The sequence below is a fragment of the Brassica napus genome (assembly GCF_020379485.1).
Source record: "Brassica napus cultivar Da-Ae chromosome A2 unlocalized genomic scaffold, Da-Ae chrA02_Random_20, whole genome shotgun sequence".
Classification (NCBI taxonomy): domain Eukaryota; kingdom Viridiplantae; phylum Streptophyta; class Magnoliopsida; order Brassicales; family Brassicaceae; genus Brassica; species Brassica napus.
This window is the reverse complement of record NW_026013940.1, coordinates 1-16568: the sequence shown is the minus strand read 5'-3', so window position 1 is coordinate 16568 and position 16568 is coordinate 1. Positions and strand designations below refer to the sequence as shown.

The 16568-nt window shown below is 35.7% G+C and overlaps 2 protein-coding genes and 2 pseudogenes across 3 annotated transcripts; 1 reads left to right on the top strand and 3 right to left on the bottom strand.

The window, feature by feature from the left end:
- The first annotated feature begins 5940 nt into the window (after positions 1-5940).
- On the top strand, positions 5941-7874 carry LOC125593991 (MADS-box protein AGL42-like). 2 transcript variants are annotated; one of them, XR_007329718.1, is made up of 6 exons: positions 5941-6390; positions 6706-6767; positions 6912-7011; positions 7288-7328; positions 7412-7453; positions 7627-7874. XR_007329718.1 is itself a non-coding variant. In XM_048770327.1 (6 exons), the coding sequence occupies exons 1-6, from the start codon at positions 6208-6210 to the stop codon at positions 7744-7746; spliced, it is 552 nt and encodes a 183-aa protein (XP_048626284.1). In that variant the 5' UTR covers positions 5949-6207; the 3' UTR covers positions 7747-7874. The 2 variants fall into 2 exon arrangements, 1 of the variants encoding a protein (XP_048626284.1); XM_048770327.1 differs by having other exon boundaries at positions 5949-6390; positions 6912-7015.
- Positions 7875-8419: 545 nt separating this feature from the next.
- Positions 8420-9360, bottom strand: LOC125593989 (annotated as a pseudogene).
- A 2743-nt stretch (positions 9361-12103) lies between these two features.
- On the bottom strand, positions 12104-13222 carry LOC125593990 (probable carboxylesterase 120). The gene has a single exon (XM_048770326.1). The coding sequence runs from the start codon at positions 13155-13157 to the stop codon at positions 12189-12191; it is 969 nt and encodes a 322-aa protein (XP_048626283.1). The 5' UTR covers positions 13158-13222; the 3' UTR covers positions 12104-12188.
- Positions 13223-14143: 921 nt separating this feature from the next.
- On the bottom strand, positions 14144-15233 carry LOC125593988 (annotated as a pseudogene).
- Between the last annotated feature and the right edge of the window lie 1335 nt (positions 15234-16568).

Here is a 16568-nt window from a genome sequence, read left to right as displayed (position 1 = left end):
TTGTGTTGGGGTTATACACTCTTGAGATTCACACTAACTGGACCCAAAAAGTAAAAAATACATAATTCACACATTTTAGTACCTTTATAGTAAAGCTAAAAAAATTGGCACCAGTATCCATAATTTTAGGGCCCTCTTGCAACACTAAAAATATAAGAATTAAAAAACTTTGTTCAACGGTGCCTGCTAGGAAAGTGTGTATTTGAAGAGATTGACATTGGTTTAGAACTTTACTAACAAGTAAAAAATGACAAGTTTTTTTTCTTTTTTGAAACTTTGAAACTAAAAATGATAATTATATTATACTCTCTTAAAGAACCACATGGGCTTGTACCTCGCTCAAAGGAAACGGGGCCTGTAGATATAATAAGATAGAACTTCGATGTTTGCACGATGGTGGAATTGGGAGAAGGGTTAAGAGGTGATCACGCATTGATTTTCTCGCTTTCTTGATAATTATATATTTTTATAGAATTTTTTTTGAGAAATTGGCACTCATATACAAACATAACCTCGTATTTTGCAGGGATGGAAATTGACCTTTTTGGATGATGTGTTCTTTTTTAATGACACTTTTACCCCTATATTGATATCATCACAGTGAAAATGTTTTTTTTCAATAAAAAACACTATAATCGATATATGCTTGTTTCTGAAATAAAAAAAATTGTTCGTCTCTCTTCTTTCGCATTTACATTGTTTACATCGAAAAGAGAGATGATGAACAGCTCACCTCTCTCTCTCTCTCTCTCTTCTCTCTCTCTCTCTCTCTCTCTCTCTCTCTCTCTCTCTCTCTCTCTCTCTCCTCTCTCTCTCTCTCTTCTCCTCCTCCCTTCATCTTCCATGACTATTCATCTAAATCTCTTTGTTTCCATCAACGGGGTTTGCCCTTCTCAGTTGGGTCGTCCCGTCGAGTTCTCTGAGAATATCTCACGAGAGGTTCCATACTCACGAGCTCGTGTCTCCGCTGTCTCCGCCTCCGATTGTGTTTCTCCTTATCACCACTGGTTACCTGAATGGTCAGATATTCAAATCTCAAAGGATGAGTCTTCACCAGATCGCTCTTCTTGCTGAGAGCTGGAATTAAATACCTTTTGAGTAGTAGTATGTCATGTTTTAAATTCGAAAGTTTTTGTTGTTTTCAGTTTTAATTGTTATCGTCAAATTCGATTGAAGCTTTACTTAATGAGGAGTGTTAATGACGACCATGATTTTGTTGTACATACATGGTAAATTTTGAGAGACCTTTTATTATCAGAAACAGTGTTAGCCGGTATAAATATAATAGAAAACAAATTTTTTTAATGGACTCACACTTTTATCATCCGGTTACCATCTTTTTGTTTTATTAAGAGTTAAACGAACAAATTGGAACATAGCCATTCTTAGCTCAATCATACATAACTATATTTTAAATATTATCCATTTACGAATTGACATAACCATCAACACATCCAATAGCAGGTAATTTTAACTCAAAAACATTAGTCAATATGTAAAGTATCCGGATATAATCACAATATAATCATGCTAATTTATGAAAATATAAAAAACCACATTTAACCGTGTTAATTTACATATCAACTATATGATTTGATATTTATTAGCCGGCTAAAATAAGTCAAAATAAAATCAAGGAAAATAAATACAAAAACATATATTTGTTAACCGGCTAAAAGAACTTAATAGCTTGAAACATATACATATTAGCCGGCTAAAATAAGTCAAAATAAAATAAAAGAAATAAATACAAAAAAACATATATTTGTTAACCGGCTAAATTAACTTATAGCTAGAAACATATACATATTAGCTGGCTAAACTAACAAATATACTGCGCGAAAAGATTTGACTCAAATACAAAAAAAACATTTGGTAGCTGACTAAACTAACAAATACGTAAACATTAATAATTCATGTTAGCTGGCTAATTATTATATTATCTTTGCGCCATGAACGATTTTCATGGGGAGTACGGTCTTCTTGTTGAGCCGTCCTTGTGAAGCTTTTGGTGTGGACGAGCTTGTGTTAGGGATGTCGGTTCTCCGGGACAGCTCCTCTTAGACGTGAAGCTCTTCTTGGCCTGTAGATTTTAGAGTTTGTGTGCGGCGATGTAAGATGCGTGTGACGGCGATGAGCAGCTGAACTTTACAGAGGAAGTTTGAGAATCGGCTCTCTTGTAGATTCCGGTGGTCGGGGCACGGAGCAACTCCGGGGATAACTCTTTTGGTGAAGACTAATCATGGATAGATCGATGTCCTGTTTCAAACACACCGCCTGCCGAGAAGCTGCGATACCCAGTCGCGTTCGTCGAAGCATTCACGTTCGTCGAAGTTGGGCAATGGCAATAGCTCTTGTCTTCTTTCCCTCGCTCTAGTCTTCTCTCTTTAAATCTTGATGTGCTTATGCCTGTTCTTTTTTGTTGAATCTACTTGTCTACGTTTTGATGTTTCTTTGATTTCTCCTGGTATCATAATGTATATAAATGTATGCTTTTGCCGATGCCTTTATCAGAAAGAAAAATAATTTAATTTGTTTCTTAAAAAAGAGAAAGATACAAGTGATAGGGTTATCAGTGTATTTTCATACCCACTGGTGCTGGGCTCCACCACTTTTTTCTATTCCCGCAAATTCCTACTCTTTGTATATTTATCGTGCAAATTGCTCTTTTTTTTCTCAAATATTTTATTAGAGCAACACATTGGTTGATACTTGCATTGGGTATCTAAAAGCAAAAAAAAAAAAAAATGTTTTTTTTTTGAAACACTAAAAAATTGTTTAGGAAAACAAACTGACCAATAAGAGAAAGGCATATAGTAGAAATGGGTTTTAATCTCAAGAGGAAAATATCATTTTAATCTCAAGAGGAAAAAAATTGTTTAGGAAAATTAAAATATTTATGTATTATATATGGTATATAGTTTAATTTAAAATGATATATATATATATATATAATAATATATATTAATAGTTAATTAAATTAGATATTTTACTTATATGATTTTGTAATCATATGTATTTTGTTATAACAAAAATTTAAAATCATGGATCACAAAATTTGAATGTGAGACTTTTAATAGTTTTAGTAATTATAGTCGTTTAAAAAAATTCAAAATATAACATATACCAAAAATCTAAATTTTATTATATAGTTAATACAATTGCTTAATTTATTTTAAAATTTAAAATTAAACAAATATGATAGAAGATACACTAATTTTTATTAAATTTTTATTATTCAAAGTCATTAATTGTTATATTTATTTAAGCATATTAGGCAATTCTATAACTTTTATTTAAAGAAATAATAAAGAACATTAATATTGAATTTATTATTTTTTATAACACTGATTTATTATGACATATTTATTAATAATGAATTATTGTTACTTTAATAAAAACTTATTATATAATTAGATGGACCAACTTATTTCTTAGTGATTCTAAAAATCATCTTTGTGATGACACATAAATACAAAAGAAGTTGTAATGTTTCTCAATTAATATATAGGGGATATTTAAGATTATTTTTGGGTGATATATATATATATATATATAATATCTAAGTATTTTTGTTCTTTAACCAGGACATACTGTAGTAAAAAGTCCAGGCACAAACCTTTTCTTTTTTCAAATATTCCTCACATCTCCTCACTCTTTCTCAGATTCTCTCTCCCAAAATTTCCTAATTTAGTGACTTTCAGATATTCGTCTTTCTTGCCTCGTTAAAATTAACCAAAACAGGGTAATGAATATGTTTTTTCGACGACTATAAGGCACAAGGCATATGGATCTTTCCTAATACTTCTATATTTTTATATTTAAATAGTTTATTTCGTACGGCCCTTATTCTAATAACATTTTGAAATGCCTCAATCGTCTTTTTTTTTCCCGTCAAAGTTTATTAATAAAGGCCCAAAGCCCAACACGATTACAAGCCCAACTCTATTACGGCCCACTAAAACACCACTAACAAAGCGCAAGCCCAAGAACGGCCCTAGACCCAAGAGTGCAATTGAGTCGGCCGCATTCCTTCGCGAACCGCCGCATCAACATCTGCCTCGACTATCACCGGAAGAACACCACCGTTTCACCGAACCACACCGGAGCTCTTCGACTCCACACCTTCTTAACCGCGACGCCTACCCACCCAAGTATTCTAATTCGGAGAGAGTCAATCGTGACCGAGATCTCATCCGCCACATTTCAATACAGGGCCGGGGGGGGGGGGGGGGGCTTCGCTCAACAATACATGCCTCAATCGTCTTTCTCAATGTTTTATCAAAAGTTGAAATACTATAATTGGTGCACAACAATAAGTGTTATTCCCTCACAACAAATATATGAATTATTTTAAAGAAAATCTGGTTGTTTTTTCAGACCGATGAAAGAAAACAAGAATTATCCTGTTTCTTCTTTATTGGCATCTAATTATTCGACTATGTGGTGAGGAGAAGATATGGACAGAAAATCGAAATATTCTATACATAATTGACAATTTATTATTATCAAAAATAAAAAGAAATGAAAATAACATTATTTCATTGTGACCCATACCAAAAGAAATTAGTAAAACATTGAGAAATTTGCCCTTTCCTTTCCTCACAAATCATTCTAGGGTTCCTAAAAGTTCCCAGTTTTCCTTTTTCTCTTTCCATTTTTGTTGAGTTTCAGCTCTTGCTTCTCCTCCTCAACTTTGATGTCTTCCTTTAATTTATCCACGTATCTTTAAAATTTACCATTTCCTGAGATATCTTAGTCTTAAATTAAAATTTTCTTCACTATATATTAGCTTATCTCTTCTTCATTTTCTCTGCCGACACTTGATCTTTCTCTCTCTTCGGTGAGATCCTTCTCTCTCTTTTATGACTCTGGTTATGTTAACTGGTCATTGGCTGGTTTAAGGTTCCAATCTTTTTTACCGATCTTTGCCAGGAATAAAAAGAAGAAAAAAAGTCAAAAGAAGAAAAATGGTGAGAGGGAAAGATAGAGATGAAGAAAATAGAAAACGCGACGAGTAGACAAGTGACTTTCTCAAAAAGAAGAAATGGTTTGCTGAAGAAAGCTTATGAGCTCTCAGTACTCTGTGATGCTCAAGTTTCTCTCATTGTTTTCTCTCAGAGAGGAAGGCTTTACGAATTTTCAACTCTGAGTATGTCTTCTTTATCCTTGAATTTACTTTCTTTTACTATTTCTGTACTTTTTATTTGGTTAATTAGGCTTTTTAGGTTATGTGTCTGGTCTGAATTTTTCTGAATCGTAATTGAATAAAGCTACTATCTTAGATTTGTTACTTGATGAGATTCGATCCTTGTCTGAAGCCTAAAGATTTACTTCTTCTCTCTTCCTATAATAATATGATTTCATTTTCTATATTTATATAATAGTCACTTATTGAGAAATATATACAAACTCACATTTTCTGATCTACCTGAACTTTTTTTTGTCTAATTAACTATAGTGTGTATGTCTAGGGTTTCCAAAATTTTATTGAAATTATGAACATAAAACAACATTGGAACTAGCTCTAATGGATTAAGACTATAATTTAGATGGTTATTTAGTGTGATATCCGTACCAACTTGTACAATTTTTTACCCATCCATATATATATTGATAATATAAAATTATAAATATGTTTATTTTTTTTCTTGCCCCTATTAGGTTGCGTACTATAGTTTTGGTTTCGTTGTATCTTTATTTGGGCTCCACTTGTAGCCATATGACTTAATTATGTGTGCTCTTTTCATTTGATTCGGATGTGCAGTTTATACATAGATTTCCCCTGTCTATATATATATATATATATATATCATGTATTTCTTGGACTAATACTAATTATTACATCTAAGAAGAAACCAATCAAAGCTTTGTGCTGTAATATATCCAAGTAGATGTATAACGTTAAACGTGGTTGTTTTTCTCTATGCTAGCAGATGTTGTCAATTATAGTTTTTCATATAGATTAGAGATTCTAGATTCAATTATTTGATTTTGGCCAAAATTGCAAAAAGGAGTTCATCGATTTAGACATTATAAGAAAAGGCATGATGATGAATTCGAATGGGATGGGTTTATAGTTAGCTATATAGATGCTATTAACCAGCAGTCAAAAGACATTGTAGTACGTACAACTTTGAGAGATCTGGAGGTGAATCTTTACTTAAAAATCAAATAAACTACATTTTAATATTTTGTTGCTAGAAGATGCACGTCTTATATTTAAACCTCAGATTTAATTACATATCTTTTTTAAGCGAGATATATAGATCTGTGGATTCTATAATTTGTCTATGTTTGATCATCAGCATGTGGAAGACGATCGAACGTTACCGCAAGTACACAAAAGATCATGAAACCAACAACCATGACTCAGAAATTTACGTCCAGGTTTGTTACCAAACTATTTTGGTCTATATTATGTCATAGATATTTACATGGTTTAATGATATTGATTTTTTTCTCATGCCCTACCAAAACCAAATCTTGTGATATGTCAGCAGTTTGTACAATGTAGATATGTTCAACAGTGTGTACATATACAGAATCGATGGGACAAAGATTGTTCAACAGTTTTTTTTAACATCAAAACGCTGATCTAACTGTTAAAACAGTTTATATTGGCCGTAAATTAAAAAAAATTATATATTGATGTTGTTTTACTTCTATTGCGTCCTATGGTTTCATGCTGTTGGCGTTATGTAGCGATTAAAGGAAGAAGCAAGCCACATGATCACAAAGATTGAACTCCTTGAATTTCACAAGCGGTATCATGTCTTAGCCTTTGTTTTTCCTTATGTTGCCACCTTTTTGATTGTTTATTTTCACTTGTAATGCTATTAGCATTAATTTACGTTAATAGAGTTTTAACAAAATTATGCAATCATACACTCTCTTTTGCGTGTGTATAGGAAGCTACTGGGTCAAGAACTTGCTTCGTGTTCTCTAGAAGAGCTTCAAGAAATTGATAGTCAACTCCAAAGAAGTTTGGCCAAGGTCCGAGCAAAAAAGGTATGTTTTCATCAATATATATTGGTATATATGAATGATGATGCCACAATGCAAATATATATATATATACATGCATGTTGAAATTAATAATTTCCCATCTCAACCGTGTAGCTATGAGTTATTAACCTCATTTACAAATAACAACTTGGACACGGAATTTTTTGCGGTGATTTAGCGACATATGTCAATAACTTTATCAACATCGTTCCAGACTTGTGTGTAATTTCTGTATTAGTGTTTTTATCATGGTAATGAAAATAGTTGGAATGGTTATAGGCGCAATTGTCAGGGAGCAATTGGAGAAGCTAAAAGCAAAGGTGCAATGCAATATGTTATATATGTTAATAGTTTTGCTTATTAGCATTCTCTATAAATGTGAGATAACATGGCTTCGTTTCAGGAGAAACAATTGTTAGAAGAGAACGTCCGGTTACATCAAAAGGTAATTCATCTCTCTTTCCGATTCATATTATATATATATATATAGCCCATTTCAAAAACAAAAGTGAGATTTTTTCACCTAGTTTTGCTTACAATTTATTCAAATGTAGAAAAAAATTATATATGATGCTATCTTTGTGTGGTTGACTCCAATGCAATCTATGTTATGAACAGACTGTTTTAGAACCATGGAGAGGGTCGACTGATCAACAAGAGAAATTCAGAGTCATAGATCTTAATTTGGAAGTAGAAACTGATTTAGTCATCGGTTTGCCAGAGAAGCACTGCAAATAACATTATCTTATATGTTCTTTAACCAAAACAATATAATATTTTATGTTTGTATTTTCATCATCAAATCTGTAAAATTCTTCAATAAATTGCGAGTTAATGATTTGTAATATTATCTTATGATTTTAATCCTTACACAACTAATAAGAGAATACCATCTTATATTCAAAACCCTTCAATTAGCTTCCTATAGCTCACTATACAGGTAAATGGTCTCCAAAGAAGCATCTGTATGCCCTAATGCGTCAAAAGGTGGAACATTAATGGAACATAATGTCCATGCAGGGCTGACTCTAAGATGTATACATCCAATATAAGACTCTGAGATGTCAAAAGAGAAAGCAAGAGATGTGTAAGACAAGAGAGAGCCTCCACTATTAATCATATTTATATAATCTTACACAAACCAATACATGAAGGTAATATATCAATGGGTTATTGAGCTGGTCTAAACACTTCAATCTTAAGGGTCATCAGCAATTTGGCCTTCTTAATGGTATGGATTTTAAAGAAAAATGTAACGGTGCAGGGGAGGAAATCAAATTTCTGATGGAAGCAAGCAGAGCTTGGCTCTTGGACGGCACCGAGCTCGGCAGCACCGTAAACACCGTCGTCGGTGAAACGCTCCACCACATCAACTCCCTTCTCCTTAAACAAATTCGCCACACCTCTCTGCCTATCTACCATCGGATCTCCTCCTCCACACACCATCACCTTCCATCCCAACCGTTGGATTTTTCCTCATGATCCCGTGATCCATCTCCCACCGTCTGATTCGAATACTCGTGATCCCGGTTAGCTCCCACAGGGAGACAAAGCTCCCAGCAAAGGTCTCCGACAGTAGGCGGAAAAACATGATCGTGTTCTCGTGTCTGATCTCCCACTCGCACCGCTCTTGGCCGCAAACAGATGGTGTATTAGGGATATATATCCAACATAAGAAATTCTAAGGGACATTAAAAATATATAAAGGGATAAATCATTGGAAACCCATAATTAAACTCAAATCTAACATGGTGTAAGATCAATCCACAATAATCCGCGAACGTTGTAAGCCAAGTTACCCCGGTACTTGTCCCCATGAGGTACGCGTTGGAGAGATCGACGTGAGATTTGATCCACTCGTCTTCGGACATTCTAATAAACCTCAGAGCGTCGAGTCCGTCGACGTAAGCCGCCGGGAGTCTGTGCTCGGGAGCTAGACGGTACGAAGGGGACGCGACGACCACGTTGAGCTCACGCGCCATGAGGTTGCAGAAGTCGTCGTAGAGTGTGTGAAGTCGACGCTGCAGACAATGAAACCTCCGCCGTGGTAAAAGACAACGAGAGGGGGTTCTGAGATGAACCTAGTGCGGTAGTGGGGACGTAGAGACGCATCCACGTGGAGTTTGAATGGCGTACGGTGATGTCTTTGGTTACGACGAAGGGGTTTTGCGGAGACGGAACAGGTGTGGCGGGGACGCGTGGGAATCTGGTAGAGTCGCGAGTGATGGAGCCATTTGGATTCTTAACGATGCCTATGAGAGGGCAAGGATCAGGAGATGGTTCGGACATATCTGATGTCTTTTGGATTCGAAGTCTTCTGTTGTGTATGAAACTGATACTAGACCATCTTTAACCCCGGTTTATTAACTGGGGTTCTTAGTTTCGGCTAAGACACGATTTTTTTTTTTCTTAGATTTTAGCTAAGAAAAGTTAAGAATCGTCTTTTGAATAAGAGATATAAAAGTCGTCTTTTAGCCGAAAAATATAAAAAAAAACAAAAAATTAAAAAAGTATCAAATCATGAGTTAAGAACATCGGGTAAGAGACCGGAGTTAATGATACCTCATTCTTGTCTGCTTTTATAGGCTATAATATTATTAGTAATTAAATTATTTGAATATTATTTTATTCATGAAAAGCTTGAATATGTGTATAATTTTTATTGAATTACGGTGTAAAATTTGACTTTTTGCTTGAAAAGCTTGAATAATAGTCTAAACAAAGTACTTTGTTGGATCCGAAAAAGTTACCTCCTAACTGAATTCTTTGGTGTCGTAACTACTATAAAATTGGATTTGTGTTGAGAAAGAACTCTTTTGAAGGTTAATTACAGTAAAAAAATGTTTACATTTTGTTAAAATGCAAACTAACAACAACAGAACATATCATAGTTTTACGTTAATTAACACTGTTATCATTTATATATTTGATGTGAATTATTTAACACAATTTTCTTACTGTAATGTAGCTGAAATGGAGAGAGAATGAGACTAATGTGAATGATTTAACACAATTTACTTGATGAAATATTGTAATGTTACTGAATTGGAGAAAGATGAGACTAATGTTAATGATTTAGCACAACTTACTTGATGGAAATATTGTAATGTAACTGAATTGGAGAAAGAATGAGACTAACCAACGACAATGACTTAGTCCTCTGTGCTTTCTTTTTTTTGTGCACTAAAACAAGAGACATTTTATGGGTTCACAAAGTCTCTTTCATTGGTTGAGAAGTCGCAGAAAAATTCAATGCACAAAACTAATTGAAGTTTGGAAAAATCATATATCAGGCAAATATAAGAAAGCCTTAATCTACCCTTAGATTTGCGCATATATATAAGAGTTTACGCATTTTGATAAAAAAAAAAAATTTACGCTTATATATAGAATTGTGTTTAAATTCAAGCACACAGAAGAATTACCGGCTATACTAAAAAGCCCTGTTCAAAAACGCGGTCGTTTAGTAGTTGTTCGGAGTTTGACCGCGGTGAATATGCCCAAATCAGTGTAGCTAGGCGTTGATACGCGTTGACCCACGTAACACCGTCTAATTTCTGCGTTGACCGCTTAATTTCCGCCTAATTCCGCCTAGACCGCCTAATTTTTTTTCCGTCTATATAAAGTTGAAACACGGTTAATTATTTTTAATCATTATTGACAGATTTTTTGTAATGATTCATTACTAAATAATTATAATTATCTATCAAACTCAAAACAAACACATAATTACTTCATTTAAGAATTTTTTCGTACCAAACACACCATAATCTAGATATTCGACTAATTAAAAAGAAGTTGTTTAAATTTATATATATAAATTATATAATTATGTCTAAGAATATGTGTCATCATATTTAAAATTATCTAAATATATTATAAATATATTAAATTGTATTTAAAATTAGACCCCACGTAATCTTCGAATATTACTGATATTTCGGTAATTCGCTAGGTATGGGGTTAGTTCGAGTTAGAGTAGCGCCTACCGTAGTTCCGAAGAGGACTAAAAAGAATGGAGAATTTGCAAGAATACATAAACGGTAGGTAACTTTTGTCCTTCATTGACTAGTCCAAACTTGCAAGATACATTATGTTCACACAGATCACATCAATTCCACAAGCATTCTGCTGATCAGGTTACCATTTTACCAACAGTTGAAATGGAGAGCAATTTAACTATAATTATACCATATGAAATCATTCACTACGAAGAAAGTGTAGCTGATGAATTCATAATTTTATCATCATTATATTACACAAATTAGTGGAAAAAACAAAAGAGTCCCTTGAGTTGTTCAAAAGAAGAAAACAAGAAAACAAATAACAGATTTATCCACAGCAAGAAAGCAGTAATAGTAGTGAAACTATAGAGTTGTGTTCATCGGTGGCCTCTGTCACCACCACCACCGCCACCAAATCTACCCCCACCTCCTCCACGACCTAACCGACTTCCGCCTTGGCCACCACCGCGACCAAATCTTCTTTGCACTTGTTCTCGCTTTTGAAGTTTACGCAACTCCTTAACAACTCCTTAAATATAATACATTACGTTTATATATTTATAATCATATAGTCTGAGGAGATCATTTGTAATATTATTTTATAATTTTAATACTTACACAATTAACAAGAGAATACAATCTGGCTGTATAAAAGAGAGAATACAATCTGTTTTCAAAACCCTTCAAATAACTTATAAACTCATTATACAAGTAAGTGGTCTCCAAAGGAGCATCCATTTGCGCCCTTGTTCGTCCAAGTGTGGAACATTGGAGTACAATCATATTATTATAAATGATAAGAAAAATTACAAAAATTATAAGAATTTACATACTTTATGAGAATTAAATATAACTGTATTACTCTAAATCGTTTTATGAAATTCATGCTTAACAATACTCTTTGTATTATGCTGAATAATCATTACAAATCTTTCTCTATTAATCTGTATACTTGTCTTCTCTAAGACGATCAACTAAGTAAAACCATTAATAAACCCTTTATTCAGAGTTCAGACCACTAAATAGGCCTTCCCACAACATTGGAGAATAGAAATGTCGATGCCAAGTTCCACAAGAGAAAACCAGAGATTTCTAATATTTTTCTTATTTATAACTTTTCCACAAACCAATACATTAAGGTAACCTTTAAATGGGCCTAACATATTGGGCTGGCCTCTAAGAGTAAATGAGATTTCTGATGGAAGCAAACAGAGTTGTACTCTTGGTCGGATCACCGAGCTCAGCACCGTGAACATCGCCGTCGGTAAAACGCTCCACCACATGAACTCCCTTCTCCTTCATCAACTTCGCCACATCTCTCTGCCTATCTATCATCGGATCTCCTCCTCCTCCACTCACCACCACCTTCCACCCCAACCGTCCGATCATCTCCATATTCACCGGTCCATCTCCCACCGTCAGATTAGAATACTCATGATCCCGGTTAGCTCCGACAGGGAGACAAAGCTCCCAGCAAACGTCTCCGGCAGTAGGCGGAAAAACCTGATCGTGCTCAAGTCTGATCTCGGACTCGCACCGCTCCTCGCCGCCGAAGAACGGATGGTGCAAGACCAGTCCACGGATACATAACGGACTCAGGTCCGCCAAGGCGGATCTGAGCCCGACGTTGTAGGCCAAGTTACCACCGGCGCTTGTCCCCATGAGGAACACGTTGGAGAGATCAGCGTGAGACTTGATCCACTCCTCGTCTGAGGTTCTAATAAACCTCAGAGCGTCCACTCCGTCGTCGTACGCCGCCGGGAGTCTGTGCTCCGGAGCTAGCCGGTACGAAGGCGACGCGACGACCGCGTTGAGCTCACGCGCCATACGGTTGCAGAAGTCGTGGAAGGGTTTGAAGTCGACGCTGCAGATGACGAAGCCTCCGCCGTGGTAGTAGACGACGAGAGGGAGTTTTTTTGACGAAACGCCGTCGTTTAGTGCGGTAACGGGGACGTAGAGACGCATCCACGTGGAGTTTGAGTGGCTCACGGTGATGTCTTTGGATACGACGGTGTTTACCGGGGAGGGGTCAGGTGTGGCTGAGGCGTACGGGAATCTGGTGGGGTCGCGAGTGATGGAGCCATCTGGGTTCTTTACGATGCCTATGTGAGCGTAAGGATCAGAGACTGGAGATGGTTCGGACATTATTCGAAGTCTTGTGTTGTGTATGAAACTGAATCCTTCAGTCTTCTCCGATTTTATAGGCAATAAAAAAAGAAAATAGCAATTAAATATTTCAATTTATTTTATCTTGAAAAGCTTGGATAATAGTCTAATACTTTGTTTAGTGGATCCTAAAGTTACTTAATTGAATTCATTGTTTTCGTAATTATTTGTAAAAATAGGATTTGGGCTGACAAAAAAAAACTTTTTTGAAGGTAATTACTGTCAATAAAATGTTTTTTTTTGAAACTTAATAAAATGTTTTTGTTTTGTTAAAATGCAAACTAATAAGTAATAACAGAGCAGATCATAGTTTTACGTTAACACTAAAATAATTTTTACATTTGATGTGAATGATTTAACTCAGTTTACTTGATGAAACATTGTAATGCAAAACTCAAGTGGAGAAAGAATGAGACTAACTACAGGAAACAATGACATTGCAACCGGAGAAAACGTAGTGCTCTTTGCTTTCTCTTTTTGTGCACTAACACAAGAGAACAAGAGACTTTTCCTGGTACACAAGTCGTTGGCACGTCTCTTTCATTGGTTGAGAAGTTCGCAGAAAATTCAATGCTCAAAACTAATTTGAAGATTGGCAAATCAAATATCAGGCAAACAAAAAGATAGCAAAGCGTTAATGACTATAATTAAAATCTATTTCGGAAGATTGACAACTAACTCATTTGATGTCGTCTTTGCTAAAAATCTACACCGATAATGATGGGAGAGATCCAACAATTATGCGTATAATTTGCCTTCTCTAAAAGTTGAAACCAGATCTCGTTTAAATCACTAAACAGGCCTTTCACAACATTGAAGTATAGAAATGTCCATGCCATGTTCTACAAGAGAACGAGACATGTCTAACAAAAGAGAGAGCCAGCCTCTTGGGCTTCTTATTTATAATTTTTCCACGAATCAATACATAAAGGTAATCCTTAAATGGGCCTACAATATTGGGCTAGGGGATGGGCCTCTAGTATAAGCCTCCTTATTTTATGGATGTCTTTTAAAAACGATACGGTGTAGATGAAATGAAACTTTTGATGGAAGCAAACAGAGTTTGACTCTTGGACGGATCACCGAGCTCAGCACCGTGAACATCGCCGTCAGTAAAACACTCCACCACATGAATTCCCTTCTCCTTCATCAGCTTCGCCACATCTCTCTGCCTATCTATCATCGGATCTCCTCCTCCTCCACACACCATCACCTTCCACTTCAACGCTCCGAGTACCTCCAGTCCATCTCCCATTGTCGGATTCGAATACGCATGGTCCCTATTCTCTCCGACAGGGAGACAAAGCTCCCAACAAAGGTCTCCGACAGCAGGCGGAAAAACACGATCGTTCTCATGTCTGATCTTGGACTCGCACCGCTCTTCCCCGCCGAAGAACGGATGGTGTGTAAGATCAATCCACATATACGTAATAACGGATCAAGTACATTTGCGACTCTATGTCCGACACTGTAAGCCAAGTTACCACCGGAGCCTGTCCCCATGAGGAACACGTTAAAGAGATAGACGTGAGATTTGATCCACTCGTCGTCGGACTTTCTAATAAACGTCAGAGCGTCCGCTCCGTCGTGGTACGCCGCCGGGAGTCTGTGCTCGGGAGCTAGCCGGTACGAAGGTGACGCGACGACCACGTTGAGCACGCGCGCCATGAGGTTGCAGAAGTCGTCGTAGAGTTTGAAGTCGACGCTGCCGGTGATGAAGCCTCCGCCGTGGTAGTAGACGACGAGAGAGAGTTTTTGTTTAGGCAAACGTAGTGCGGCGGTGGGGAGGTAGAGACGCATCCACGTGAAGTCTGATATACGATGATGTCTTTGGATATGACTGGAGAGAGAGAGGTCAGGTTCGGCTGGGACGCAGGGGAATCTGGTGGGTTCGCGAGTGATGGTGCCATCTGGATTCTTTACGATGCCTATGAGAGCGCAAGGATCAGAGGCTTCAGATGGTTCGGACATATCTGTTTGACTGTTTGTCTTTTTGATTCGAAGTTGTCTGATGTGTATGAAACTGATACTTCGGTCTTGTCCGCTTTTATAGGCTATAATATATTAGAACATCCGCAATGGTGAATTCCTTCTTGGAGTCCTTATCATTATTATATTAATTTTTTTTTTTATTTGTTTTTGTTTGAATAGTTAAGGATTCTAGTCAAAATACTGTGTCTAATGGTGATTTCCAATTAAGGAGTTCTTAGAAATAGAAAAAATATTTTTTTTTAAATTAAAATTAAAATTTTATTAATTGCATGATTAATAATAAATATACCAGAAAAAAAAAGTTTAAAAATGTATAAATTTAAAAACTATAAGTTTTTCAATTTCAATTTCAATATCATTTTCTCAGAACAGTTGCTGAATACTTTGACCATGGCCTCCAATACAATGCATGGAAACGAGAGAGTGATAGCTGCTCAAACAGATCATAATATACATAGAGAGATAGAGAGAGAGAAGCTCGATATTCTCTCTCTCTCTATCATCTATCGAGCTCTCTAGTTATCTTATATCTCTCTAAGCGCTCTCTCTTCTCTCTCTCTCTCTCTCTCTTCTCTCTCTCTCTCTCTTCATCCTCCTACCCTTCATCTCCATTACCCTTTCATCTAAATCTCCTTTGTTTCCATCAAGGGTGTTTGCCCATTTCTCAGTTGGGTCGTCCCGTCGAAGTTTCTCTGAGAATATCTCACGAGAGGTTCCATACTCACGAGCTCGTGTTCCGCCTCCGATTGTGTTTCTCCTTATCACCACTGGTTACCTGAATGGTCAGAGATATTCAAATCTCAAAGATGAGTCTTCACCAGATCGCTCTTCTTGCTGAGAGCTGGATTAAATACCTTTTGAGTAGTAGTATGTCATGTTTTAAAATTCGAAAGTTTTTTGTTGTTTTCAGTTTTAATTGTTATCGTCAAATTTCGATTGAAGCTTACTTAATGAGGAGTGTTAATGACGACCATGATTTGTTTGTACATTACATGGTAAATTTTGAGAGAACCTTTTATTATCAGAAACAGTGTTAGCCGGATAAATATAATAGAAACCAATTTTTTTTAATGGACTCACACTTTTATCATCCGGTTACCATCTTTTTGTTTTATAAGAGTTAAACGAACAAATTGGAACATAGCCATTCTTAGCTCAATCATACATAACTATATTTTAAATATTATCATTTACGAATTGACATAACCATCAAAACCACATCCAATAGCAGGTAATTTTAACTCAAAACATTAGTCAATATGTAAAGTATCCGGATAAATCACAATATAATCATGCTAATTTATGAAAAATATAAAAAACCACATTTAACGTGTTAATTTACATATCAACTATATGATTTGATATTATTAGCCGGCTAAAATAAGGCAAAATAAAATC